We start from the raw sequence: 27,853 nt of genomic DNA on the forward strand, positions 1-27,853 counted from the left end.
TCTTGGCTTGTTCAGTCAAACAACGATATTTACACTCACGGCTCACGGAGGAATCGAGCTTGGGTCCTCTGCATCACGAGTGCGAGGCGTTAATCACTGAGCCACGGCTCACGGAGGAAGGAGAGGTTTTACACTGAACCAACGCCTCCTCTAGAAAGATGCCTGAGGAATGGCTCGCGCTCCCAGCGGAGTTGGCCTGCCTTCAGTTTTAAACAAGCTCCATGCGGTGGCGCTCGCGATCGACACTATCATCACGGCGACGGGCCATAGCGCACAAAGCGCACCATTGAAAGAAGCTCGGGTGCGGACCTCTGTTGCTGGTCGCGCTTCACCAGAGGATTCGGACAGGTGCATCTCAGAAGGCGTCGACGTGCTCCTACAGGGTAAGCCTACCAGCAATAACCTTCCGGTGCAGAAGACGACCAAGTTTCTGAGAGACAATGAACTTTGTGTCATGCCGTCAGATAAGGAGGGTGGTTTCGCCATTCTTCCTGATTGCTTGTACCTGGAAAAGACGGTCACAGCTACCGGCTCGTTATTAAAGTTGAGCATACTTAAAGTGCCCTGCGTGCAAATACAGCGCAAAAACTACCGAGCGTAGAAGACACCCCTCGCTTTCCGAGCGCGGGAAGTCCACGATAGATGGATGGAATAATGTGGCTTTACCCTTTAGATTGTGCGGCAGCTAACGCTACCTAGCCGTAATACTTCGTCAACCAACAACTAGATTTATCTTTTTTTTCCTTTATATAGTGAAGTATAGGACTGGTACTTTGAATGGTTTATTTTCACTCGTGCCTTGACTTTAGCCACCAATCAGATAACCTCCTTCTAGTTAATTCTACCCCCTTGAAGTCTATTTTGCCCTCCCTGTCTCTAAACACCAGTGCTTTGAAGAACTCTGCGCCATCATCCTAAACTATAGGGTGAAGCCCTTTACAGAATATTATCAAGTGTTCGGCAGTTTCCTCCTCAACTCCGCATGCACTGCATACCGTGTCTACCCCTTCGTATTTGGCCCGATATGTCTTGGTTCGCAATATTCCCATCCTGGCCTCAAACAGTAGAGAACTACCCCGAGTATCATCATAGATCCTTTCCTTGGCAATTTCCTGCTTAAAAGTTCGATATATCTCTAGAACAGACTTCTTAATCATGCCGATTCTCGACATTTCAGTCTTCGTTTCCTTCACCTTCTTCTTAACCGATAGTTCTGTTTGGTTTGCCTCCCTGCTATCTTCTAAGTATTTACCCGTCAATTTTCTGGTTCGCTTTCTCCATTTTGTATCAACATTCTTCATGTACAAGTAGCCGAAAACCTTCCCAGCCCAACACTCCTCCCCATTTCTCTCAATCGCTTCTCAAATTTTATCTTGCTGCTAGCTTCCCTGCCCACTAATGATGTCCATCCCATATCACGTTGTGCTCCCTGATTTGGTGTATTCCTGTGAGCTCCTAAAGCAAGCCTACATATTCCACAATGCTTATTTTCTAATCTTGCTTGAACCTCTGATCTCATGCATAAGACCACATTGCCGAAAGCTGGACCAGGAACCATCACCCCTTTCCATATTCATCTCACAACATCATACCTATTGTAATTTCACAGTACCTTATGTTCCATCACCGCTGCATTCCTGTTTCCTTGAGTCGTTACGTACATTTCGTGTTCCCTTAGGTACTCGGTCCCAACGCGTATTCATACGCCCCGATATTTGTATTTATTTATTATCATTAGAGTGACATCCTGTATTGTAAGCTCACTACCTCCATTATCAGTAAAAATCATAACTGCTGATTTTTCCTTACTGAATCAGAAATCTAACCTAGCTCCCTCATTACCGCAGATGTCCATCAATCTCTGCAAGTCTTCCTTGTTGTCGGCCATTAGCACTATATTTTCTGCGTACATCAATGCTGGTAGTGCCTGTTCAATGAGTTTTCCTTGTTTGGCGAAAGAGAGGTTGAAGCCAAGTCCACTTCCCTCTAATTTGGCCTCTAATCCTTGTAGGTACATCATGAATAACAAGGGCGACAGAGGACACCCCTGCCTAAGCCCCCATTTTATCTCTGTGGGCCTGGATACCTGTTTTTCTCAGGGGTCTGGCGCAGCAGCGGCGCGGAAGTTCACCGCAAAAGGTCAACGCGGGAGCCGGCGCTTTGGACCCTCCCCATCACAGTTTCATACAATTGTATGAAACGCTATGCTCCCCATATTCTAGGTCACACTATGCTTGACCTACTTGCTACCGCTTTAACACCTGCGGCGAGGGGAACGCGTTGCAGCGCGTTCGTACAGACAAGTACACACGACGTTACACGCGTGAGTCAATGAGCTGCTTCGCATTTAAAAAAGTTATATAGTATGTAAAACCACATGTGCACCAAGAACATGCTTTGGGCATTTGTTTGTCTCGTCCGAACATGTCCTTATCCTATAGCTTTCTTTGTTTTGCCCCGTAGCCTTCATGCTATTTTTTATATTTTTTCATAATCTTCACAAGTTAGAGAACCATTTTATGATGTCAGTAGGACAACCAACTCCACTGGTTGCACAAGTGATGTCTGAATGCAAGCGCAGTTGAAAGCTGCACGGTGGTGCACTACGATTTGTAGTGATGTGCATGTTCTTTAACATGCACTTGTGAAGCAACATCACTTCAAATATGTGAGGTGGCGTGTATGTCTGTCTTTCAAGCAGGCCTCCAATTGTCCCGGATAGGCGAGTGGTGCTACCATTTTATGAGCACATACTAATAGGTTTTGTGTCTGTTATTTTCTGCAACAGCACGACCTCTCATTCGACACTAGCAATAGATGCTATATAGCCGTCTTCCATGCCCATGCCCGCAAGTCAAAATTTCTAAAGGGACACAAAAGTGAGAAAATTTATTCAGCCTAGATTGATAAACTTCACTGTGAGAACTGTATTGCCATAAATTTCCCCATCATATGTTCATTAATAGAAAAAAGATTAAGGTCAAAGTTTCGTTTGTAAGTTTGTCATATTGGGAAGTGACATCAGGAGTCTTAAAATACATTTTTCATGTCAGTGGCTCAACAAAATATCCTGAAACTTGGTATATTAAACCTCTGGACCCCTCAGACAGCCTTGTGCTTCATATAAGCCGATTCGTGAAGGCATATGACCAAGTAGGCGCCATCAAAATCTATGATGTCGCAGTATTTGGAGCAGGAAAATGAAGGTGGCATCGTTAACTACATTCTGTTTGAGTGCATTTTCTCACTTACCAAACGTCATCTCCCGGTAAGGATGGAAATTTCAGTGTTGTGAAACTGAATTTGCTAGAATGGAAAAAATCATTAGGTGTCTCTCCAAGCTGAGGTGTTTTGTAAAATGCATTATGTTACAAAGAATACATTCAAAATATTTAGGAACATCCAACTCTTCACTTTATTTCATAAATAAAGAGCACTTGAGCCCAAGTTCACCATTCGTATAACAAAACAGCCTATGGAGAAGCATTCTAAACAGCACATTACATACACAAGCACATTCTTGCTTAAGACAAAAAAAAGGCTATGCAGAAACAGTTTGAGCTGCTACAGGTTCTTGCTTGTCTCCACGAATGCGAACCACACCTCCTGCCATCTTGGATCCATAATTGCCTGCCCAGAATTGCGTGTCACAGCCAGAATGTCGAAACTGAATAAAACGCACCCCCGATGGGTAGTCACGAAAAACATGTGTGACCTGAAAATAAACAAATGCAAACAAGGATCAATGGAACTGGTCTCTATTAGCTGTCAGAGTGAACACAACTAAGTGTGGTGGCACTTTGTAAAACATCACTGCATCAGGCACAGCTACACATTGTTGCGAGGCGGCACAGGTGCACCGAGACTCATACAAAGTGCTTCACATCGTCTTCCACAGATTGATTGATTGATTTGTGGGGTTTAACGTGCCAAAACCACCATTTGATTATGAGAGACGCCGTAGTGGAGGGCTCCGGAAATTTTGACCACCTGGGGTTCTTTAACGTGCACCCAAATCTGAGCACACGGGCCTACAACATATCCGCCTCCGTCGGAAATGCAGCCGCCGCAGCCGGGAATCGAACCCGCGATCGTCTGCCACAGAGCAGATCACCTTTGCTTTAAGCGAGCAGTGACATCAGCTTGATGCATGTCGTGTTTCCTGTGTCAATGCGTGGTTATCGATCCTCTAGAAACAATTCAGTGTTAATAATGCAATGTTATGTCGATTAGCATGACTAGTATCGAACCTAGTTAGAACGGCTGCAATTCAGTCAACTTTCAGCACTGCCAGTGCTGCCAAGTGGTCACCTCCCACAGTCCCATCCCATATCTAACCATGTGGCCACTTTAAACGGTGATGTGAGTTTCAGTTTCCATTTCGTCTGCTCGGCGTACACGTGTATAGGCACATCTTTGCTACCCCCACTGTCGTAGCCTACATCAGCGTTCACAAGAGACGATGAAAACACTGAGGAATATGGAATCGAGGTGATTCGCAGCATGGCAAATCAATTTAGGTTCGATCCTCTTCTGAGCAGCAATTCTGAAATCGATGCGGGACTGAGCAGAGACGACGTAGCTGGAGACTCACGCTTTGGCCACGCTGGCTCGTAAGACATAAACGCTGCGTGCATGTTACTTGTTCACGATGACAGTGGCTTCAAATAACCACATTCATACTCACAACTACACGACAAATAACCCGAGGGGGCACAACGAAAATGCAGCACTCACACGAACGTGCTGCACGAACTAAGCAAAACAAAGCAAGTGAATGGTATAACTATCAGTTAAAGCGCACGAATAAACAGAAAGGAAGAGAGGACAAGCGCTTCTAGGAAATGTAGGGCTTTCAGTATAGACAGTGAGGACTTGTACAATTCGATACCTCAAGATGAGCTGATGGCAAGTGTTCAAAGCTGCATCGTGCAAGATAATGATGAATTGTCTTTCAGCCTGAAGTGTGGAACTTCGATATCCAGTTTTCTAGAATTACTTAGCTTCTACCTGAAGTCAACTATTGTGGCTTGGAGTGGCAATCTTTTTGTCCAGAGATCAGGGATATGCATAGGCTCTTCAGTAGCTCCAATTTTAAGCGAAACTTTTCTTGGAAAAATTGATGTAGCACTTCAAAATCATTTTTCAGGACTCCCGGTTCGCGTATTCAGATACGTTGACAATTTTCTTGTGTTCACTACGTCCTCAAATTTTACCCATGATGTTGTGAATATCTTCAAGATTTTTAAAGAAACTGGCAAGAAACTAAACTTTTCTTTTGAATTGCCGCGTCTAAATCAACTGCAATTTCTAGATCTTAACTTGGTCTTCGAACCCCAGCATGTTTGCTGGTATTATTGTCCCAGATCCGTAAAGCCTATACTCAATTACAGGTCAAGCCACTCTAAGCTGGTGAAGAGAGGTATCGTTACTACGAGTTTGGGTTTTGCTCTAAAAAAGTCCTGTCAACACAGAATGAAAATGAGCTTTCATAGTCAAGTAAAGAAACTAGTACAAGCAGGGTATCCTAATGATGTCATCACGTCCGTTTGTAACAACATGAATAAGAAACTTAAATTTGAAGAGAACCACACGGGGCGTCGTGAAGAGAGTAGAAAAGGTAGGAGAATAGCAGTGGTTTCTTACCTTCATAAGACATCACATGAACTTAAGCAACTAGCTAATAGATATAAAGTTGATGTGCTTTTCTCAGCCAAAGACAAACTGCAGTCTATTTGTTCACGCATGCGCAGAGAGTTTCCGCAATGTCGCACGAAACACAGCAAAAAGTTCGTGGACTGCACAATGGGCGTTGTTTACATGACTCCTTTTAGCTGTGGTAAAGTGTATATCGGTCAGTCGGGAAGATGCGTCAATGTTCAACTCAGAGAGCAAGAGTCTTCTTTGAAATCTTTGGGTGCATCGCATCTCGTGGCTCATTGCAGAGAGTGCGGTTGTTATCCTCTTTTTCAGGATACTGAAGTGGTTTTTCAGTCTAAAAATAAATTAACTCGTGAGTTGACAGAAGCTTTTCACATAAGAAAAAGAGGAGAACAATGTGTCAGCCAGCCTTCGGTTTTGCTGCACTGCTGCAGTTTGTTTTTCTAGATTATGTTCTGAGATAATCTTTCTTCTTTTACCATGTGTTCTCGATGTGCCACGGATGTACTTTTTTTGCCTGCACACGCATGCGTCGTGTTTTTCGATTGCCTGTATATATATTCTGCCCTTTCTAATAAAAGTTGAGTTGCGAGAAAGCGCTTGTCCTCTCTTCTTTTCTGTTTATTCGTGCGCTTTAACTGATAGTTATACCATGCATATCCAACTAGCCCAACTTTCGATTCTAAAGCAAGTGAAGCCATAGCTAGGCAGCCAGGCATCGCCACCAGACAGTACCACATGTAAACAAGTTGATGACAACACTAAAATTGTTGACGTCATCACTGCTCACACATTATCACTCTGTGCTTGGAGCTCGCTGAACACATCAAAATATTGCCAATGCCTCATGGCCAGGAACGAGCCATTTAGCCTGTGGAGACTGTCTAAGCTTGAAATAGAACAACTTCTACCTAATGAACACCATTCATACTATGCTAAAGTATTCATGCATACCTAGCAATTGAATGAATGCCACAGCTCAAGTTTGAAATTTGGTGCCACTGCTCCTTTAAGGGCCCCTAAACCCCCTCCGATATTTTCTTAAACATTTCAAGTAAACAAGCGTATCGCGTGCAGAATGCCGTTGCGATCAACAACGCAGCACGCCACAGCGCTACAGGTAATAGGCACGCCACAATTTTGAAAAAAAGAAAAAAAAGCCTTTTCTTTCCGGTTCCCACCATTCCCGCCATTGACATGTGTAACATCACCAGTAAAACTCAATGACGTTACCACTTTTGATGCTTGCGATTGGTTGAATGACAACCGACAACTTCCGGTCACTCTGCAAACAGCTGTTCGCGCGCACCTTGCTGTTCATGGTCGTGTTGCCTTTGGCAAACTGACATATGCGGCCTGTAACCCAACACAGGGTACATACCGGCATGACAGCAACAGAGGTTAGTCAACGATCAGTGCACCCAGATGACACACACAACACAGTTTACAACGAACTAGGTCGTCGGAATGGCGGATCGCGGCAACCGGAAGTAGACGCTGTCTCGAACAGGACGTCGGCGGTGACATATGCCACGCGAGATGAGGAAAGGCACTCAGCTGACCCAGCAAAGAGGGGCCAAGCGGTTTTGAAACAGGGTAGCATAGGAAAGAGGGAAAGAAGCAATCGTCGCGTTTCAATCAAACATGTGTAACTCCACTATCACAGCATTGTTTTGAAAAGTTTTCACGGCTACGTGTTCGTTGTAAATTCAAGCACAACTTCTTCACCTCAACTAAATTTCGACCGCTGAGTGGTTTAGGGGCCCTTTAAGGACACAGGGTAGGGTGAAATAATAATCATTAAAAAGTCGAAATTCGGTTCTTTGAAATAAGGCCTTCCTTGACAGTACTCCGTGCCCTACACATTTTGCGCATTCTGATTGAGTCAAAAGGACCAGTCTTTTAAGACCAACTGATGAGCTACCAAGTCTCCTTTTCTCAGACCGCGCACGACCTCAGCTTTCTGTCACAAGTAAACTTTTCAAAAATCGAAACGGGAAGTTTCTCTCAGTATGCAGGTTTATAAAGAACTATTCTGGCTACTACTTAAAGACACATGGCGTAGTTTTTTCAACACAAATTCCACACACACTTGCCTTGTGTGTGTGGAACCTGCATGGGGACAAGGTTTTATGTATTTATTTTAAGTTTAGTTGGGCAATTGTTCAATTTGGTGAGGCAGCAAAAGATATTCCTTATTGGAAAAATCTATAAAACTGTTTAGAAAGCACAGTATACTTGGAAATTGAAATACTTCAGCTACTAACAGAAATGAGACCGGAAGCAGTTGTGACAGCACTTCGACAAGTGAGCTTTGTCCTCATTCTATGTCACCACAAGAACAATATGTTATCTCTATTGATAATGGCTATGCTTTGATTAACGGGGATCTTCTACAAACCGTGATGACCAGTAACTGTGTCTGAACAGAATGTGGGAGAACCAAGGCACTCATCAAGAACACAATGAATCGTGTTCCTTGGGATAAAAACCCTGAGAAGTGCCACTTTTTGAAACCACTCTAAACTTTCAAAAAGGCGTGTTTGGCCTGAGTTAACTTTCTCAACACAGTTTGGCATATCATCGGGGCATAACAGTGCAATATGCTTGGACGAGATTGACCAACTTTGACAGTATTTGGCCACTAGAGACATAGAAGATTTTATAACAAAACAAGCCAAGAAAGCAAGAAAACAAAAAAAAAAGAAGTGAAAACTGACTGATGTGATGAGCACATTACTGTTAAGGTGGCGGTTCCAGTCCCTCCTTCTTGCCATAGTTCAAAAGAATACACCAGACGACGTCACTCAACCACACTTTTAAAAAGCAAAAATTGCGCGCGCAAGTACGGTCAGCGTCGCCTCGCGCGCGTCTTGTATGTCATTCGAGACGGCGGAAATCGACCAATGAAAAGCAAGGAGCACAAACGCAGATGGCGTATTTCACCTACAATCCGCCAACTGTGGCCGTCGTTTCGACGACACGATGAAAGGTGCCCCAGTGTTAGCTGGCAGACAAATGTCTTTTCCTATACTCCGTTTCCTACGTCAAGTGCAACGCTATGAAGGCTAGCGAGAGTTCTTGCAATGAATGCATTTGCAATAAGAAATAGTGCAATTATGTTTGCATCTGGGACATGACTTATTTTCTTCTTTGTGCTTTGAGCGTCGGAGTTAAAAATGCCCCGTTATACGGCTTGTCTTGGTTCTTATTTCTTGATGTTTTACTTGCAGCCTTTCGCGACGCTCTGCAGGCGGGTTTCTGCTCGTCTCGCACGAGCGTTTACAACGATGAAAACTAAGCGCGAGACATGTGTGAGAGAAACCACACATGTTTCTGACCGAACTTCTTGCATAGCCTTCACAGCGTTGCACCTGATGTATGGAACGGAGCGCACATGAGGTGGACACGACGGGCACCCCCCCCCTTGTACCCTAATAGTTCGTGCACGAAGTCTGTCCCGTGCTATAGTGCCTAGAATGTGAACCCATACAATGCACTGATACAGAAGGAGTAGCTGTTATTAAACCATTGACCCCCTTTTAAATGCGAACTTACAGGCTTACTCGACATTGACTTACAGGCACTATCGATAAGTTTGCCATTTAGGTTGCCGCAACAGTTTAAAAAAAATAAGTTGGCATATCCCACGTACCTTAATATTCGACGTTATGCGAAGCATTCGTAGGGAAGGTGACCATGTTGCAATTTTTATATCGCCACACATCATGAAACGACGCTAAGTATATGTACAAATCTTGCACGCACAGACACACATTGCAGACATTTGTATAATTATTTTTTTGCACTCGCGCAATGCCGTCGAAGGGGAACATGAGTATTAGCAACACCACAAGCGATAAGCTGATATGGAAGCGCTGGTGCTCGCAAAGATGGTACCTCTGCATGCTCTTACATAAATGGACTACAGTGCATGACACCTACCTACAATTGACGTTAACCCCACGTCACGACTGTCGTCGTAGGAGTACATATGTAATCATTATATAATTGGATAGCCAGCACGGCAACTACAATTAACGTTTCATCAATATTAGGGTCTACTTGAAAAGTAGTTCTGAGACCTGGCGTGGCTTTGTGGGTGAATGCTTGATTGCCATGTATAATGCTTGGGTTCGATTCCTGCTGAGACCTCGACACTTATTCTTTGCATTCTTTTCATTTGCAAGGCTCACGCATTAAAACTGCTCCTATGTGTTCTTGTCGTTGCTGGGTAGATTCTAAATGTCGATCATCCGTAGCATATACCCGCAATACCAGTGGCACATACCCGCCCGCAGATATGTGCCACTCTCTAGTGCAAGGTGTTTGACAACAAACGCGACGGGATCATGAAAGTATTCATGTGTTGACTATCGATTCATAATCATGAAATTATCTTCCTATACTAATTTTGGTTCACGCAATCACGAGAGCACCCAGACATAAGTGGCTAGACAGACAGACAGATAGATAGATAGATACGCTGGTAGACGCTAAAAGTGCTTGCAGTAGGCAAAAAAATGCTTCGCATCGAAAATGTTCGTCAGTGCTACAGTATATGTATCAGCACTATTTTTTTTCATGTGACCATTTTCATGGGCATCGAAGTCCATACAGGCTTACTCTGATTTTCTTGGCAACTACAAGATTTGAGAATGTCCACCAAAAATTCGGATGTAGAAGTGTGATCTGTGTGACAATATTTCTGTGAATCAGTGTGCCAGTTTCTCAATGTGGTGAAGGGACAAGATGATGTACCAAAGTGGACTGTGAGCAACAAACTATTGGTACGAATGTCAAAGTATTGACCAATAGTCAGCTCAGAGCTGACGGTTCTTCATTGTATTTTGTGTTACTATCGTATTTTGTGGAGTATGTGCAGTCTGAACAGTCTTTCTTGCAAGGCAAGAAAGAAAAAAAAAAACATTGTGTCCCCTTTGAAGCGGCACTACATACATATCATTCGCACGACATGTCAGTGTTCTTTCTTTCGAAATTTCGAACCTCACAGGCATGAAAAAATTTCAAAGAACGCGCTAAACACGAGCAGCTGTACCACAAAGAGATACACATTACTAAAGACGCGGTGGGGAATGGTGGTTCTGCGAGCACGTGACGAACGCGCAATTTTTCAGTGTACCGAAACCATTTGCCACTTGATGACACTGCCCCACCTGCTGACGTAGTGCGAGTGGAAAGGATTCATTATTCAGCCCTTCTCCTTTTACAGTTGGTGTTTGTTACGTGTGGCGACTACACTTACCTTGTGAGGCAAACTATGAAGCCTGGAGATATAATCCATACCTGTTTTAGCCGTTCTATTATGTTTAATTGTGCCACATTCGGCGAACGTTTCAACTCACATAAAACAACTTGAGTTTTCAACTAATAGATGGAGCTACCACCAAAAACATCTCTGAGATTTATGATTCATTGAAAATATTTTGTTTGAAGCACTAAGTGGTCAAGTTAGTGAGCACAAATAGATACAAGACACAGTATGCATTTACTAATGTGCAACACTCGTTGGGAGTTAGCGTCAAAAAGAAAAAAAGCGAGTTTCCGCAGAACTGGCCAGCAGAAAAATTGCCTAAATTCAATGCTGTCTTGTAGGTTCTCTAATAAGGATAAAGGAATTTTCTTTCCATTGAATCACAGAAAGGTGTCTGCTGCTTCATTATATCCAGAGTTCATATAGGTTTCCAGGAAATAATTCAAGGATATTCAAAGACTTTCCAGGACCTAATGCAAGTTTTTCAAGAGCTCAAAGTGGCATGCTAAGTTGCAATTTCTCACTCTAAAAATTTGAAAAATGACCACTTTCATTGCACTTATAATATATGGATATCGCAATTATAAAAAAAAAAGAGTAGTCTTAATAACGCACCCTCTCCATAGGAAGGGGGCACGATGTCATGTCCTTAAAATTTACGTGCTGATGGGCTTTCACGCGCATGTGTAGTCAAATCTTAAAAGGGTCATGCCAATATTTGTGGCTTGCGTGTTGTTCGCTACAAACTTTAATTATAGCTCCAATAAGTATGATACACAACCATGATTCACTTATTCTCGCTGAATAATTTGTCGCCTTTTTGATATCAACAATTTTAAGTTCCTGTATGTAGGGACCGAGTTGTGCAGGTACATAGCAGTGTAGCTGACTTATTCACGTGATCACAAAGCTTTGCACGCGTCATGCTGAGTATTGTCAGCTCTCGCACACATGTGCCACACAAGCAGCTGCAAACCAAACACGCCGCTACCTGCAGCAGCCGCGATGCTTGGCCGGTATATACGGGGCAGAAGTCCGTAAGTCACTCAGCTCACTACAGATTTGGCTTGACGTGACTAGAACTTTTGTTGCCCTTCCTATAGAGTTACGTCAGGGTTGAACGCGCTTGCTATGGGACTCGATTAGGAGAATTAACATTTAGGTACACGTGGGAAGTGACTTAAAATATATTCTTAAACCCACAAGGTGCTTGCTATAGCCTTGAAATTTATTGGCACCACCCCATCAAGAGTGCCGGCTTGTGCACAGTTGACACTCCCAGCACGTTGCACAACAACCAAGAAGTAACGACTGTGACTGTGGTTAATTTACACTCATCCTGTGGATACATGTGTGTTCTTTTCAAGCACCATTCTTGGTTTGTTTCAGCAGAACGCTTCCAGTGTCGAGCTATGACAGTCGTTCATCAGCACTTGTCCGGTGCGCTTTCTTTTCGAGCGTCCTTCATGCTTGAGCGATGCATTGCATGTATGGGGTTGCTTGGCCTTCTTCGTGTAACATTCTAATTTCTTGCTATCACATTCACTGCTTCACCCTCGCCACAAACTAACTTTTTTTTTTCACATGCACTTTTGCAAAATGGGATCATGTGCACACACGCCGCATTACTGCTTCAGAAATGGGGAGTTTGACAGGTTCACACACCGATGTACCACATTTAGGAGGTCACAATGTCGATATGAGAGTGCACTACTCAGGTAATTCAAGAATTTTCAAGGATGGCAAAAATTCCAAAACTTTCAAGCGTCTTGAAAGTGCATTTTCCAAATTCAAGGGTTTTCAAGGATTTCAAGGACCTGTATGAACCCTGTATATAGAAGTTCAGAGTATCAGCTTGTATAGTTTTGTCGCTTCATCAGTAATGCATGACCAAGTACAGCCATAAACTGCCCCATTGACACAATAATAATTCATCAAGTTTTCGTCAGAGCACTGAGCGACTTCGCATGAAAAATAAGTTTAATATAGTTTACATAGCCACTAAATATTATGGTTCTGCTATGTAAATAAAAAAATATATTCCTACACAAACCTTCATTATCTCGCCCATTTTCATTGGAACTTAAATAAAATACTCATTAGCTTTGTGGAATATCTTTTCATAGAAACCTTGAATGGCACTTCATCTTAAGGTACAGTAAATTCCGCTTTGTTATGTTGAATAGTTTCGCCGTACTTGCAGTAGAATGAAGGCTTGTACAGAAAAAATGCTTTTGTTGCTCAGGATTGGCCAGGGGGCGCTCGTCCAGTGCGGATGTGCGAACACGTCGGCTCCCGTTTGTTCAAGCGTTCTGGCACGGATTTTTTGCCTCAACTAGCAAGAACTGTGCATCATTCGACGCCGTTTGTTGTAGTGAACCAGCAGATACCAACATCTTACCGGTGAGTGAAATTTTTGGACATCCCCAGGACTTTTACCCACGCCACGCAGACGCCTCGCGCGTCGACGTGTTTCTCGGGCGCTGCAACAGCGTCGCTCGAGCTGAAGAATGGCCTCCAACCCCAATGTGTCGGTTGTAGAAGGCATGGACATCAATCCGGAAGAAGCGGAGTGCGCGGGATGGATTGAAGTAGCCAGCAAGAAGAAGAAACTTGCCGAGCGGGCGGATTGTAACGCTGGTAATGCGCCCACGTCAGCGACAGGAAGCGGTAAAGGCGGCTTCCGCACTGCCGCCTCACAGAACGTGTTGAGGCGTGTTGTGAAAGCTTCCAGGATCCCAAACCTTCCCAGGGATCACTTTAAGACCATTATACGGCCACGTGGAGGGATGGATGTCAAGAAGACAGACCTTCTTATCTTCAAGCGCTCGCTCGCAAAGGCGGCTTCCCTAACAGCAGAGCAGGTGTTCGACGACACGCTGTGCACGAACCCCTTCCAGAACATTTTCGTCGTTGCCACGCCGTTCGAGGCGAACGCGCGCGCCTACGCCAGGGTCCAAGAGATAAGTATGGGCTCGACTGTCATAGGCTTGGCGGCTTACGTGGCTGCGTCTGACGACACATGTAAAGGAGTGATCCGTGGTATCAATGTGGATCTCAGTGACGCAGAACTGACGGAGATGATCGTCAACCGGAGGAACCCTGACGCTCTGGGGGTTCGAAGAATCAAGAAGACACCAACAGTGATCGTGTTGTTTGACGGACAAAAGGTCCCCCAGCACGTCGTGTGTGATGGTGTTCGATACCCTTGTTCCTTGTATCGCAGGCAAGTGGACGTGTGCTATGCATGTGGTGATTTGGGCCACAGGTCCGATGTTTGCCCCAAGGGCGATGAACAAAAGAAATGCCGCGGATGCGGCATGCAGTCACCATCACCGGATCATCAGTGTGATCCCACGTGTGCCATCTGTGGCGGAGCGCACCCAACGGCGGACCGCAAGTGCAGAAAGCGCTTCCAGGTGCCCTACATCGTGCGCCAAAGACGGCGGCCCCGCCGTAGGCGCGCGCGGCGTGGCTCCGACACAGCTGGAGGCGAAGAAGGACTGGCGGAAGAAGAATCATTCTTCAGCGCTCATCGCAGCAGATCGGCATCTAGAGGACGCTCCCGCTCCAGAGGACGCTCCGGCAGCAAATCGCGCTCTCGCTCCAGAGGGCGTGACAAGGGCAGCAGTCACTCCCGTTCGAGAGGACGATCGGGTTCCAAGGGCCGCGTTCAGAAGCAAATGTCTTGGGCGGACAAGGCCAGGATGAACATCCCAAGCGGCCAAGAGGTAACGCAGGGCATTTTACCAGAGCAAAAAAGAGAACAATCAGAGATTTTAATGCTTAAAAAAGAAAATGCAGAACTTAAAGAAGCACTACGAACGCTGAGGGCCGAGTTCGAGCTCTTCCGCAACTCGCGTGAACCCCGTGAAGTAGCCACACCCATACCGGTTCAAGCAGGAGGGTCGAATAAGCGCAAGACCGTTTCGCCCCCCGCGATCGCGGAAAGCGAGGCAATGCAAAGTGACGAGTCCCCCGCTCAGGTCCCTGAGAAAAATGTACTCGCGTCTTTAACGGCGATTGAGGAATCGCTCAAGCAGGTGAGAGAGGCCTTAGCCATTCAATCTAGCACAATCGAACATATGGACGGGAGCGTCTCCCACCTGACACGTCGAGTAGGAATCCTCGAATCTAAAATGAAAATGATTGACTCTAGCAAACTCAAGACGACCAACACTGGTACGATTGCAAAAGCCAAGATAGTGCAGCAGGATTCGGACGCTACGAGTTCGCCGCAGGCTATGTTCCTTCAATAATATTCAAAATGGCGGGCCAAACCGGAAACATAATTATCTGGCAGTGGAATTGCGCAAGTTTCTTAAGGCGTAAAGCTGCTCTACTGCAGCTCATCAAAGCACAGGCGTCAATGCCGCACGTCCTGCTCTTGCAGGAAACCCTTAGCGAGAAGGTAGTTCTCTCCGGCTACCGTTCGATTAGCCAAAAAGGCGCAAATGGCAGAGGTATCGCCACGTTGGTCAGGAAAGATACCTCCTTTGAGCAGCACGAAGTCAAAATTTGCGACTCGGATAAGAGATCCGGTCTCGAGGCACAATTAATTGAAATCATTCCCAACGGCAAAATCCGAAGCAACATATTCGTTTTTAACCTGTATAGCCCTCCTTCGGCTTATAAACATAATATCCGCTCACTCCTTCATAGGGTCGCAACTGCCGCCAGATCGCACCCTTTAATAGTAGCTGGGGATTTCAACGCTCCCCATCCGTCTTGGGGCTATGTTACGAGGACAAAGAAAGGGGCCAATCTAGTTGCAGCCAGTATAGACTTAAACCTAACGCTTATCTCCGACCCGCGTTTTCCCACGAGGCTGGGAAACTCGGTCGCCAGAGACACGATGCCTGATCTCAGCTTCACTAGAAATGCGGTGGTCGAGTGGTCCAACTTACAGGAGAACTTGGGAAGCGACCACAGCATCATAGAACTCCGGATGGAAATAAGAGCACCACCCCCAAGAACCTATAAATATACAGACTGGGACCTTTTTAGGCAAATCAGAGGTGAAGATGAGTCAGTACATGACACCTTCAGTAAACTTCTTGTACAAATCCAGAAGGATGTCGAGAAGGCCACCAAAGAAATAGTAACAGAATTTGATGCTCCGGGGATGGATGCAAGGTTAGCGCACCTCCTGGACGCCAAACGCTCTCTCATCGAGAGATGGAAAAAACAAAGGCTAAATCGCAGGCTACGGAAAAAGATTGCGGAGCTCAATCGGCATATTGAGGAGCACTGCTCCGAACTCCATAAACAACAATGGAGGGACGCCTGCTCGGCTGCGGACAGGAAAATGCGCAAAGGAGGCAAATGGACCCTCTTCAAACACCTCCTAGATGATGGACAATCCAAAGGCAATCAGAAACTAGCCATAGACCGACTTATTAATAAGGAAAAAATGGCAGGCATCTCAGAAGCTTCCCAATTTCAGATACTTGCCAACAAGTACCTTCCGCTTAGCCAGAGCTCAACTTCTGTCCCCCACCGGTATGAGGGTGTGCCTTCTCCAGAGTTGGACGCTCCCTTCTCGGAAGCTGAGATCAGGGAAGTGCTCCATAGCCTAAACGGAAGGTCTGCCCCAGGTCCCGATGGAGTTACGAATCGGCTCTTAAGAAATTTGGATGATAAAGCCATTCAGGCCTTAGTGAAGGAGATAAACAGGGTATGGGAGGAGGGCGTCGTACCAGAAACTTGGAAGAGGGCCACAGTGGTCTTAATCCCCAAGCCAGGTAAATCACCCAGCTTAGATCACCTCCGCCCGATCTCCCTTACTTCTTGCCTTAGCAAAGTAGCAGAACATGCAGTACACAACAGGATATCGCGCTACATCGAGAGGAATGACCTATTTCCATATAATATGGTAGGTTTCAGGCCCTCACTTTCCACGCAAGATGTCATGCTCCTCCTCAAAGCACACATAATTGACTTTCCAAGCAAAGATGTAAAAGGGGTCCTCGCACTGGACCTCACTAAAGCATTCGATACTGTCAAACACGACTATATTCTTAAGGAGATATCGGCTTTGAACCTGGGAGTTAAATTCTTCTCCTTCGTTGAATCTTTCCTCGAGAGTCAGACGGCGGCAATAAAATTGGGACAATCAGTCTCGGAGCCTTTCAAACTCGGACGAAGGGGTACTCCCCAAGGGGCAGTTATCTCCCCCCTTCTATTCAACATAGCCATGCGCAAGCTGTCGGCAAGCCTTTCTAAAGTTCCTAATGTCGGACACGCTTTATATGCTGACGACATTACAATCTGGTGTCCCGGAGGATCGGACGCGGCGGTTGAACAAGCTCTACAGGAGGCTCTGGACGTTACAGAGTCTTTCCTGGAAGGTACGGGACTGGCGCTTTCGCCGGAAAAGTCGGAGCTCCTGCTGTACAGACAGGCTAGACGAGGTGTTAGGGGACTCACGCCTTTCAATCAGGTGCCCATTAGCGTTTGCACCAAGGATGGTCGCACAATTCCTAGAGTCAATTCTATGAAAATTCTGGGGCTTTTATTAGACTCTAAGGGATGCAACGCAAAGACTATAGCCCATCTCACCACAAAAACAGAGAACATTCTGAGATTAATTATGCGGGTGTCCAACAAGAAGGGCGGCATAGGCGAGGATGTCCTCCTTAGGGCCCACCACGCTTTCCTCATGAGCCATATCATATACATAGTGGCGGCTCTCAATTGGACCAAAACGGAAAGGGATAAATTGGACACGCTCATGCGCAAAAGTGTCAAAAAGGTGCTCGGCGTCCCAATCACGACTAGCACAGAAAAACTCATGAAGTTGGGAGTGCACAACACCACTTCGGAATTAATTGAAGCGCAAAGGTCAGCACAAATAATTCGGTTATCGAGTTTCAAAACAGGAAGAAAACTGCTCGATGCGGCAGGCCTCCGTCCTATCTTCAATCAGGGAGAAACTACGCAGCTTGATTATCAAACAAGGAATTCCTTTATTGTTGACCCTCTTCCACGAAACATCCATCCCCAACACAATAAAGGTCGTAGGTTGGCGAGGGCTAGGGCTTTCATAAAGAACCTCTCCGGAACAGAGACATTTGTGGACGCGGCGCGCCACGCCGGCGGCAGCAAGTTTTCCGTGGCAGTCGTCAATGACAGGGGAGAACTTGTCTCGGCAGCTTCAGTGAAGACCTCCTTGGTCGATGTAGCAGAACAGGCTGCTGTAGCGCTGGCATTACTGGACACGAAGCGCACCACGGTGTACACCGATTCCCGAGCGGCCGTTAGGGCGTTCGCATCGGGATTGATAGCCACAGAGGCAGCCAGAATTCTCCACAGCAAACCCCCCTCAGACGTTATTCACCACATAGTCTGGTTTCCCGCTCACATGGGACCAGACGTACTGCCGGGTCACCTGAACCCAAACGAGATAGCCCACGACTGTGCGCGAGGTTTCACAAGCCGCGACGGGGTGGTCTCTCGGGTGAGTTCGGGGTCCACAGTGATCCTCTCGTTACTTTTCACGAGATAACATCTCATTACAGAGGAGAGCGACAGATTTTTCCTTTTCCCCATCATAAGCTCCACAGATCACAAGCAAGCACGCTCCGCATGCTCCAGACGGGGTCTTAACCCTCTAGGGGCTTTCTGAGCATGCTTCATCCGGATATTGATCCACTTTGCCCAGATTGTGGTGAATTTTGCTCTTTGAGTCACATGCTCTGGCAGTGCCCTGCGTTACAGGATTTTAAAACAGAAGAAGACTGGACGACGGCAATCACAGACCCCAGACAAGACGTCCAGCTTCAGGCTGTCCAGAGGGCCCGTGAACGAGCGGAGAGGCATGGCCTCTCTGTTCCGACATGGGACTAGCCAACGGCTGGGTGGGGACCTACATAGTTGGCCCGCTGCCTTGCCTCTCAGGACCAAATAAAGTTGTTTGTCTTGTCTTGTTGCTCACCCTATTTTCATTGCTACTAGGTAACTCTTCCGACCAGGAATTAAAATCAGATGTCACTGAAAAGAAGGGATAATAAGCTTTCTGAAGCAGCCCAATTCAGTTTTCTTTGTGAAGAGCAGAGAGCCCAGTGCATCTGCAAACAATGCGTATAAGGCAGAGTGATTGCGGCCGGAGTGGGACCACCACCTTAAATTGTTCAGCACATGTTTTTTCTAAACAGAACATGAAATAAAGTTGTTTTTCCTTTTTAACTCTCGAAATTAACTTATTTTTGTTACATTTGCTCCATTTCCAAAACAACTTGATAAGGAGAAGGCTTATTTTCAACCATAAAAAAGCAAACATCGATTTGAAACTACTGAACTAGATTAATCTACAGGTCACAGGATCGAATCCTGGCTGCCGTGGCTGCATTTCCGATGGGGGTGAAAATTCTTGAGGCCCATGTGGTAAGATTACGTAGGTGCACGTCGAAGAACCCCAGGTGGATGAAAGTTTCAGGGCCCTCCACTAAATCGTCTCTCATAATCATAAGGTGGTTTTGGGACGTTAACCCCGACAATTATTATTAAATAGAATAGTGTATGTATGTGAAATCGTCTAGAGTTTTTATTTTTTATGCAGTTTAATTTAAAAATGACAAAAATTACCTTCTCTGCTAAAAAAAATTGAAGAATAGTCACAACTTAAAATAGTATTGTAGTTCTATTGCATGAAGACACACCGAGGAATAAATTTAAACAAAACTCTTTCCTGAAAAAATGGGTCCTAAAGAAGCCTTACATTACATAAAAGGTCTACTCAGTGCTGTTAAAGAGCAGCACACTCCAGTGCTTAAGTATATCATTTTTCTTTGGTCCCTGCCATAGCACAGGTGTGCAGGAAAAAGAATTCTTCAGGTGTGAGTGCAAAAATTGCAAGAGTTGGGACATCTATAAATGAAATCAAAGGCATTTCTTACACTGTGCACTGCAGGCTGTGTTTCAACAGTATCTCTCATTTTTGTATGATTTCAGTGGGATCGAATATTTAAAGTGGTGGTTTTTTAATGGTGTTCCTGTAACTGCTGGGAATCCATAGATGCAGCAATATAGTGAAATGCTGCATCTTTGCAACTTCACGTTGCAGATGTAATGAGATGTTAAACACATCATAAAAAGCCTGTAACCCCTAGTCACTCTTTTTATTATGCTTATCACGTGTTTCTTTCTCTGCCTATATATTTCGCGTTTGTGTAATAAAACTCCGGCTGGAAGTCAGTGCCCCTACGGTGTGGTCTAGTCTTGGTGTCCCATTTATGCAGCGTTTCAAAAACTATGCGTACGTACCAGCAAGCCCACTTGAACACCATTTCGAAATCAAGCTGGCACATTAAAAGTGCTTGAAACAGTTGCCATTGTGAAGAAAACTTAGCCCCAGTAGAGCAGTGATGCATTTCCATTTATGATTGTCTAAAAACATGATTATGCTTAAAAAACTGCATGTCAGAAAAGTAGGCATACGAAAATTGCACTTTTCTAGATGTCGCCTGCTTTTTTTATATGGCAAAGCTCGGTGAGAAGGTTGCACAGCAGTACAATTGGAAAGCTGTTGTGAGATGTGCCTTACCTGATTCCACTCACGGCCAACCCATTGTTCGGTCACAATGGAACCGGTGGTGTACTCAAGTAGCACTTTTCTTTTATCATTTAGGAGCGATACTGTCAGTCTATACTCGGAGCCACAGTCAAATCGTGCTGCATGCCTGCAGAAAAGCATGTTAAGCAGCATATATACTCAGCGACAAATTGTTTGCCAGTTGTCTTAAAATAACCACACAGTGCATCCAAACACATGAGCTCAGTAGTAAACATGCTGGCAGTAAAACACATCATCAAGGCCTGAAACAAGCAGTGCAAAATGTACCCCGAAAGTTAGATCAACACATAGGCACCTTAGACCAAGTGGCCTAGAATACGGTCTATTGAAATGCTGTCTAAAGCACCTCAACCTGTCTGCATATTGGCTCTCACGTCAACTATAAATGCTAATTTTACAAGAATACTGAAACCAAGCACTAAGTCAGTTTATAAATTGATACAAAGTTCTTCCAAAGCTTTGTTCTCAGGAGTTGATTACTGTATCAGTACATCACAGTGATGTCATGGATTTCAAAGTAGTATTGTGTAGCTCAATTCTCAAAACCTGCTGAATTCGTTCTTCTGGTTTACACCACCAATGTAGTCCGTCGGGATCCACCGTGTCACTGTGAGCGATTGTTTTTGCATAATTTGTTGAGCCTTTTATACTGATAAGAATGTTTTTATTTAGTACCACTGAAAATATATCAGGGGGCGAAGCTCCTAAAGCCGTGAGTCTGTCCATGCATGTCTTTTGTGACTGGTTCGTAACTACCTAGTTGTACGACTCACTCAGCAGGTGGCGCTAGTGGAAGTGATGACGGACGGATGGACGGACAGGCAGACACACAGATGGACGCACGGACAGATGTACAGACAAACCTCATCGCCAATGACTGATCGTGCAGCACATGCTTTCCAAGTACGCACGCAGATATATCCTTATGCAACCTACCACAATCTGAGGGACGTGCATAGACTTCGTGTTTGCAAACTTCCCATCGCATTCAGTACAAGAACCTCTCTCGCTTCATTTCACGGACCATAAAGCTGTAATAATGAAGGGACCTCGCAATCCAGTCGTCATGACAATGAAGAAATAAAACAACAAACAAACTAAAACAAAATAAAAGTTGATTTGTATAATTTGCACACAGCCTTACGTCTTTCTAATGATGCAATAGGCTAACTTTTCCCAGGAGAGTTACGGTTTACCAATGATCTCTTCCTCTCAAGCTTCACCCACTTATCATCATTAATTCCGCAGATATGGGTCCTTGAATGTTCCCCAACCTTACCTGGAAAGACAATGCTCACGAGTAACATACAAATGAAGCAAGTGTCGATTGGTTTTGTTTTTATAGACGTATTTTTATCCCACTTTATGCTACTGCTCTCCGTTTAAGAGACTATTATTTTGCAGGACCTTACCATCTCCTCCCCATTTGGCAACGTTCCCGATGTAGTATGCAATATTACCAAATAAACAAGCGAGTTCAACGATAGTGAGTGAGACTACAAACAGTGGCACAAACAAAAGAGTGGAAACAAAAGGATGAAGTTCTGAATGTAAAATATACAACTATTCTAAATAGATGTGGTTCAAGTGACATGCAATGCTGCTGAATGAAATAAGCTGCTACAGCACTGTAAGCTAGGTGTTCACGTGACATGAAGCAGCGGCTGTCAAAGCAGGTCACAACTTCTGAGCACGAACAACAGTTCATGATGGTTCGCTAGCATTCATTGTCCTCACTACAATAACCCTTTGGAAAGCAACAGCCGGTCTTGTCATAGTACAGTAGACTTGCTTCAATTTAAACTCTGGTGATTCGTACTTTCGATTAATTCAAACAAAAGTAAAATTTTTGGTTGGCTCGCTATTCTTTCACTGCACTTAAAAAGCATTTAAGGGGCACTGCAACACTTCTTGAGCATGGTCAGAAAATGCTGCCGATCGGTAGTAGAGCCCCCGACAACACACGAGCCAAATATTAAAGTGCAGCAGGCGGCGTCTAATTCACAATAAAATATTAAAGTCAGCTAAAAATTGCTTTTTATTTTCTCAACAAATGACGGAAGATTCTCAAAGTTCACTCGGAGAAAGTTCATCCATCAGCCATTGGCTGATTTAAACATGGCGCGCTCAGTTGTTACAGAGATCGCTGGGAAAGGCTGCGACTAGTCCACGGGTGCATGCGATCACACTGAAAAAGCCGCGCATGCGAAGAAAAAAAAAAGCTCAAGATCCCTTCCCTCCCATCTTAGCTCCCAGCACTTTCGTCGGGACGAGATAAGAGAATGCAATCGCAGCATGCGACGAATCTTTGCAACTCCACTCGCACTGGACGGATTCTTAAAATTTCTGCACCATTGAATTCATGAGGCCATAAGCTCTTCCAGTGAATTCATTTCATTGCTACATGAAAAAGTGTTTCATAGCCCCTTTAATCCAAACTCTCAATCGGTTGCTCTTACTTTTTTTGTGTCCATACCAGAAATACTTACTGGTTTCCTTTAACTATTTGAAAAATTGCATGATTTGTGGGGGGCTGAAGCATGCCCGCGACCACATTTTCACGGTACTGCCACTCTCTTGCCTTCTCCCATGCTGTCGTTACGCAAGGTCTTGGGCCACAGGAGTCGGCAAGACAGAGTCTTGTGCGTGCTGGTGTCTTTCCTCGAGCAGTGCATGGTCAGCACGTGTTTTCTCTTCATCCACGTCCCCTTTGTGAATTTCCAAACTGTAGCCTGCCTGGGTGCCTCGGCATCTTTGATGGGTGCGGGTGTGTTCACCGATGTGCCATGTGCGGTTCTGTACAATAAGCCAAGGAGCGGCGCCCAGTGCCATGGCCACTGGATAAAAAAAAAGAAAGTGCAGCCTGCTGCATGCCGCTGGAGCGGCATCTTGGGCTAGTTCACCTAGTGCCCACTTTGGCGCGAAAGCTCGTCCCCGAAGAAGTGCTTCCACAGGCATTGGTGCGGATGACAGTGACTCTAATGAGGCCATGAATTATGCGTTTTGTAGTTGCCATCACAGGTTCAATACTGAAGTCGTTATTAGAAGTACCTATTAGCCCACATATTTTTACCATGCCATAATTCGTTATTCTTTGGAGAAGTGTAGTACCTGCTACACAATTGTAAGGCATTACGTGCACTTTGTTGGTGCTGTGGCTGAGGACAATGAAAAACTATGTCGAGGCTTTTGTAATAGGTTGAAGCAATCAATGAGCCACTGCTTACATAATACGCATTGAGTGACACTTAGTTGTTACTCTTCTGTTCTAAAATTCCTTGTAACGCGATTATTTACCTGACATGAAGACTGCCCAGGGTCAGTTTGCATCGAACTTTCAAGCACCGCTAAAACACTGTGTTGCCGCGGAAAGGTGCCAGGTTCGAACCTCATTCCATTTCGGACATCTTTTTGTTATTTTTGTTTTTCTTATTTCACGTGATAGAGGCTATGGACACTAGCGACAGCGGACGACTACGGCACCTTTGTTGTGATGTCATAACAGCTTTTGTTGTAAAATCCAGAGGTCCCTTTGAGTTTCAACTGACGAGAGTTGACTGTATGCCTTTTAAAGGGGCCCTCGAACACTTTTGAAGCACCTATTTTTTATTTGTGTTTCGTGTAGAGCAGTGGCTGGGGATACTTCTAGCATTGATGTAAGTGCTTATATGAAATGATTTAGTATTTTAATCATGACATAAAATCACTGTATCACTGCCAATCGCCAGAAGTTTTGAGGGCAGAAACGATGGAGGATGGCTGCAGCCTATGACTAGATAGAGGTAACTGTAGAAGAAATCCTGTTGTGCCATCAAAACCGAGATTACTCATGTGTTTCACTTTTCACACCTGTGCTTTTTCATTGAGCCCTGAACAGACGCGGCCACAACAAAAAAGATCACTGCGACTACTACTAGGTGTGACGTTGGCTACTATTTCAGTCTCTGGATTTTAGGGGTGAAGCTCCTTATGGTGTGGCTTGAGCGTCCCCGTTGTGAGTAACTGCGCCTTGTTAATTCTTGAACCGGCCATAGAGGGCGGTACTTGTACTATACACTGAAAAATGCAAATGGCACGACACTACAGTGCATTACTTGTAGAAAAAAAAAGGATTGACGCCACACGTACGAAAGGAGAGAGAGACGATTGCATGTTCTTCGGTGGTGCCGTACACTACGGGGCGGTCTATAGTACAATAAAAGCGCCGTTCTGGCACGCGCGCGCATTCAGAGGCTCGGCGACGGAAGATGGACAAGGCTGCTGAGTGGTGTGTGCGAAGGGCAACAGCGGCTCGCGCTCAAAGAAGGGACACCGACATGCACACGCGCAATGCAGAAGCGCACCGCGAAGCTGCGAGGCGGTGCCACGAGGACCCTGCAGTACGACAACAGGCAGCCGAAGCGGCGCGGCAGCGGCATGGGACCCAGCTTCGCCCCACTCTCCATCATTCACTCCGTGGATATGCTGTAATTTTCTTGGCTTGATTTGGTCTGAAAGGTCTTCTTGCTTTTGTGAGTTTGTCAACTATCTCTTTCCACATGTGCAACAGGCTCATAATTGTTCTTGAACGCACACTTGTATTCGTTGGGCAGCTTAACGAACTCACGAAGGGTCAACATTACTTCACCTCTCTGGTCGTTCCACAAATTCTTCTCTCAGAATAAGAGGAGGGGTGAGACAGAATGTTGTGAAGAACAGCAGAAAATACCTCACTACGAAACAGTAGCGCCCACTCATGTTCTGGCAAGTCAGGTGTCAGGCACCACATTTGTTACTGTGGCAATGACATTACAATGGAAAAAACAAGCAACAAAGGTGTGTGAGCTTCCCATACATAGGCACTTTCACCTGATTTCTTTGGGGGAGGCAGTCGAACTCACTGGGCAAGTCAGGGCGACTGAAATGTGGTCAGGGACCCCTCAAAAATCAAGCTGAAGGTAGGCTTTTGTTTTCTTGTATTTTGCATTTTCTAAATCAAATAACTTAGCACTGCATGCCATTATAACTGCCGTTCTTGCTATATTAGCCTGTCTGTCATCATCATCATCATTCTGCCTACGTCCAGTGCAGGACAAAGGCCTCTCCCATGTTCCGCCAGTCAACTTGGTCCTGTGCTTGCTGCTGCCAATTTATACCCGCAAACTTCTTTATCTCATCTGCCCACCTAACCTTCTGTCTCCTTCTAACCCGCTTGCCTTTTCTAGGAATCCAGTTAGTTACCCTTAATGACCAGCGGTTATCTTGTCTACGTGCTACATGCCCGGCCCATGTCCATTTATTCTTGATTTCAACTATTATATCCTTGACCCCGGTTTGTTCTCTAATCCTCTCTGCTCTCTTCTTGTCTCTTAAGGTTACACCTACCATTTTCCTTTCAATTGCTCGCTGCGTCGTCCTCAATTTAAGCTGAACCCTCCATGTAAATCTCCAGGTTTCTGCTCCGTAGCTAAGTACCGGCAAGATGCAGCTGTTATATACCTTGCTCTTGAGGGATAGTGGAAATCTATCTGTCATGATTTGAGAGTGCTTGCCAAATGTGCTACGCTTCATTCTTATTCTTCTAGTTACTTCAATCTCGTGGTTCAGCTTTGCGGTTATTAGCTGCCCTAAATAGACATAGTCTTTTACAACTTCAAGTGCACTATTACCTATCTCGAAGCGCTGCTCCTTTCCGAGGTTGTTGTACATTACTTTCGTTTTCTGCAGATTAATTTTAAGACCCACCTTTCTGCTCTCCTTGTCTAACTCCGTAATCTTGAGTTGCAATTCGTCCCCTGAATTACTCAGCAATGCAATGTCATCGGCGAAGCGCAGGTTACTAAGGTATTCTCCATTAACTGTTATCCCTAACCGTTCCCATTCTAGGCTTCTGAAAACCTCCTGTAAGCACGCGGTAAACAGCATTGGGGAGATTGTGTCCCCTTGCCTTACACCCTTCTTGATTGGTATTCTGTTGCTTTCTTTACGAAGCACTATGGTAGCAGTAGATCCCCTGTAGATTTCTTCTAGAATGTTTATATATACTTCATCTACGCCCTGATTCCGCAGTGTTTGCATGACGGCTGATATTTCTACTGAATAAAACGCCTTCTCGTAATCTATGAAGGCTATGTATAGTGGTTGGTTATACTCTGAGCATTTCTCTATTACCTGATTGATGGGTGAATGTGGTCGATTAATGAGTAGTCTGTTCAAAATCTTGCTTGTTCCTTTGGTTGATTTAATTCTAATGTTTTCTTTACTCTTTTAGCAATTACCTTTGTAAATAGCTTGTATACTACAGAGAGCAAGCTGATCAGCCTGTAATTCTTCAAGTCGTAGTCATCTCCTTTCTTATGTATTAAGATGATGTTAGCATTCTTCCAAGATTCTGGTACTTTTCCCGTCAGGAGACACCTCGTAAACAGGTTCGCTAGTTTTTCTAAGACAATCTGTCCTCCATCTTTCAGCAGATCTGATGTTACCTGATCCTCACCAGCAGCTTTGCTTCTTTGCATGTTCTACAAGGCTTTCCTGACTTCTGTGGGGGTGCTGACACCCCCTGTAAAGTTGTTTGCGCCGCTTGGCGCACATATCTCGCACAGAAGCCGTATTTCGGGAGTGACAACCGTCGGACGATAGATAGCATTGTGTTTGCGTTGAGTATTACTGTTGGTAGAATGGTAGCGCCGGCGGTGTTCCCTGGTGGAAGGCAGGCCTTGGTGGCGGGCAAGTGTTGAGCGAGTCTCTTATGCCCATGGCGGATGCCGCGAACGGTTGTCTGTAGCGTGGGTCCTCGGCGCAGTCACCGCGGCCTGCGCGTCGGGGGCCTTCATGGTAAGTCAAGCGTTGACGCCGCCGCTTTGGTTGTGTTATTGTGTGTTTGCCATGTTTTGGAGTGTATGAAATTTGTGTGTAAGGATGTCTTAGTGTGTTGATAACGACTGATGTATCATTCGGTGGACGATATCGTCATTGTAAATTAGATGATAAATGTATGATTGTTGTGTTGGTTTGTACCGACTGCGTATGCTGTGTCTGTTCACTCCAAGAGCAGGGCGAGGCGCTCGCCTCGTAGAGACCCCACACTGGCTGCCCAACATGGAGCTCTTGGAGTATCGGAGGGCAGTTTTTGCGGTTCGGTACAAGCTTTTGTTAGCACCGGGGTAGAGTAGGCCTATGGGGACTTTTTTGCTAGCGTCGGCAGTGTGCTCTCTTGAGAAGCGAGGAGATTGCTTTTGTGGCGTGTTTGAACTTGTCAGCAGGTTGAGTTTTTATTTCCTTCTGCTCGCAAGTTTTTTTGTTGTTGTGTTAGTTTTCAAAACCATTGTTGAATTAGGACGAGAGCCATGCGGTCTGCATCC

General features: G+C 45.2%; 2 protein-coding genes across 4 annotated transcripts in view; one reads left to right on the forward strand and one right to left on the reverse strand.

Annotated features, from left to right (window-relative positions):
- Positions 1-264: 264 nt before the first annotated feature.
- LOC142783369 (uncharacterized) lies at positions 265-21,643 on the forward strand. 2 transcript variants are annotated; one of them, XR_012888424.1, is made up of 3 exons: positions 265-383; positions 13,182-13,339; positions 21,288-21,643. XR_012888424.1 is itself a non-coding variant. In XM_075882293.1 (2 exons), exon 2 carries the CDS (start codon positions 13,447-13,449, stop codon positions 15,193-15,195), a length of 1,749 nt encoding a protein of 582 aa, XP_075738408.1. In that variant the 5' UTR covers positions 265-383; positions 13,182-13,446. The 2 variants fall into 2 exon arrangements, 1 of the variants encoding a protein (XP_075738408.1); XM_075882293.1 differs by lacking the exon at positions 21,288-21,643 and having other exon boundaries at positions 13,182-15,195.
- LOC119178411 (F-box only protein 6) overlaps positions 3,392-27,853 on the reverse strand; it is a 62,144-nt gene continuing 37,682 nt past the window's right edge. Inside the window, exons 4-5 of one of the 2 annotated variants that reach the window (XM_037429613.2) lie at positions 20,481-20,616; positions 3,392-3,715 (exon numbers count right to left, since the gene is read on the reverse strand). In XM_037429613.2, the coding sequence (XP_037285510.2) occupies positions 3,542-3,715; positions 20,481-20,616 (310 nt within the window). In that variant the 3' untranslated portion in view covers positions 3,392-3,541. The remainder of the gene's footprint in view (positions 3,716-20,480; positions 20,617-27,853) is intronic. The other variant, XM_075882294.1, reaches the window with a different exon arrangement.

This window comes from Rhipicephalus microplus, chromosome 2 (assembly GCF_043290135.1).
Source record: "Rhipicephalus microplus isolate Deutch F79 chromosome 2, USDA_Rmic, whole genome shotgun sequence".
NCBI classification, from domain to species: Eukaryota; Metazoa; Arthropoda; class Arachnida; order Ixodida; family Ixodidae; genus Rhipicephalus; species Rhipicephalus microplus.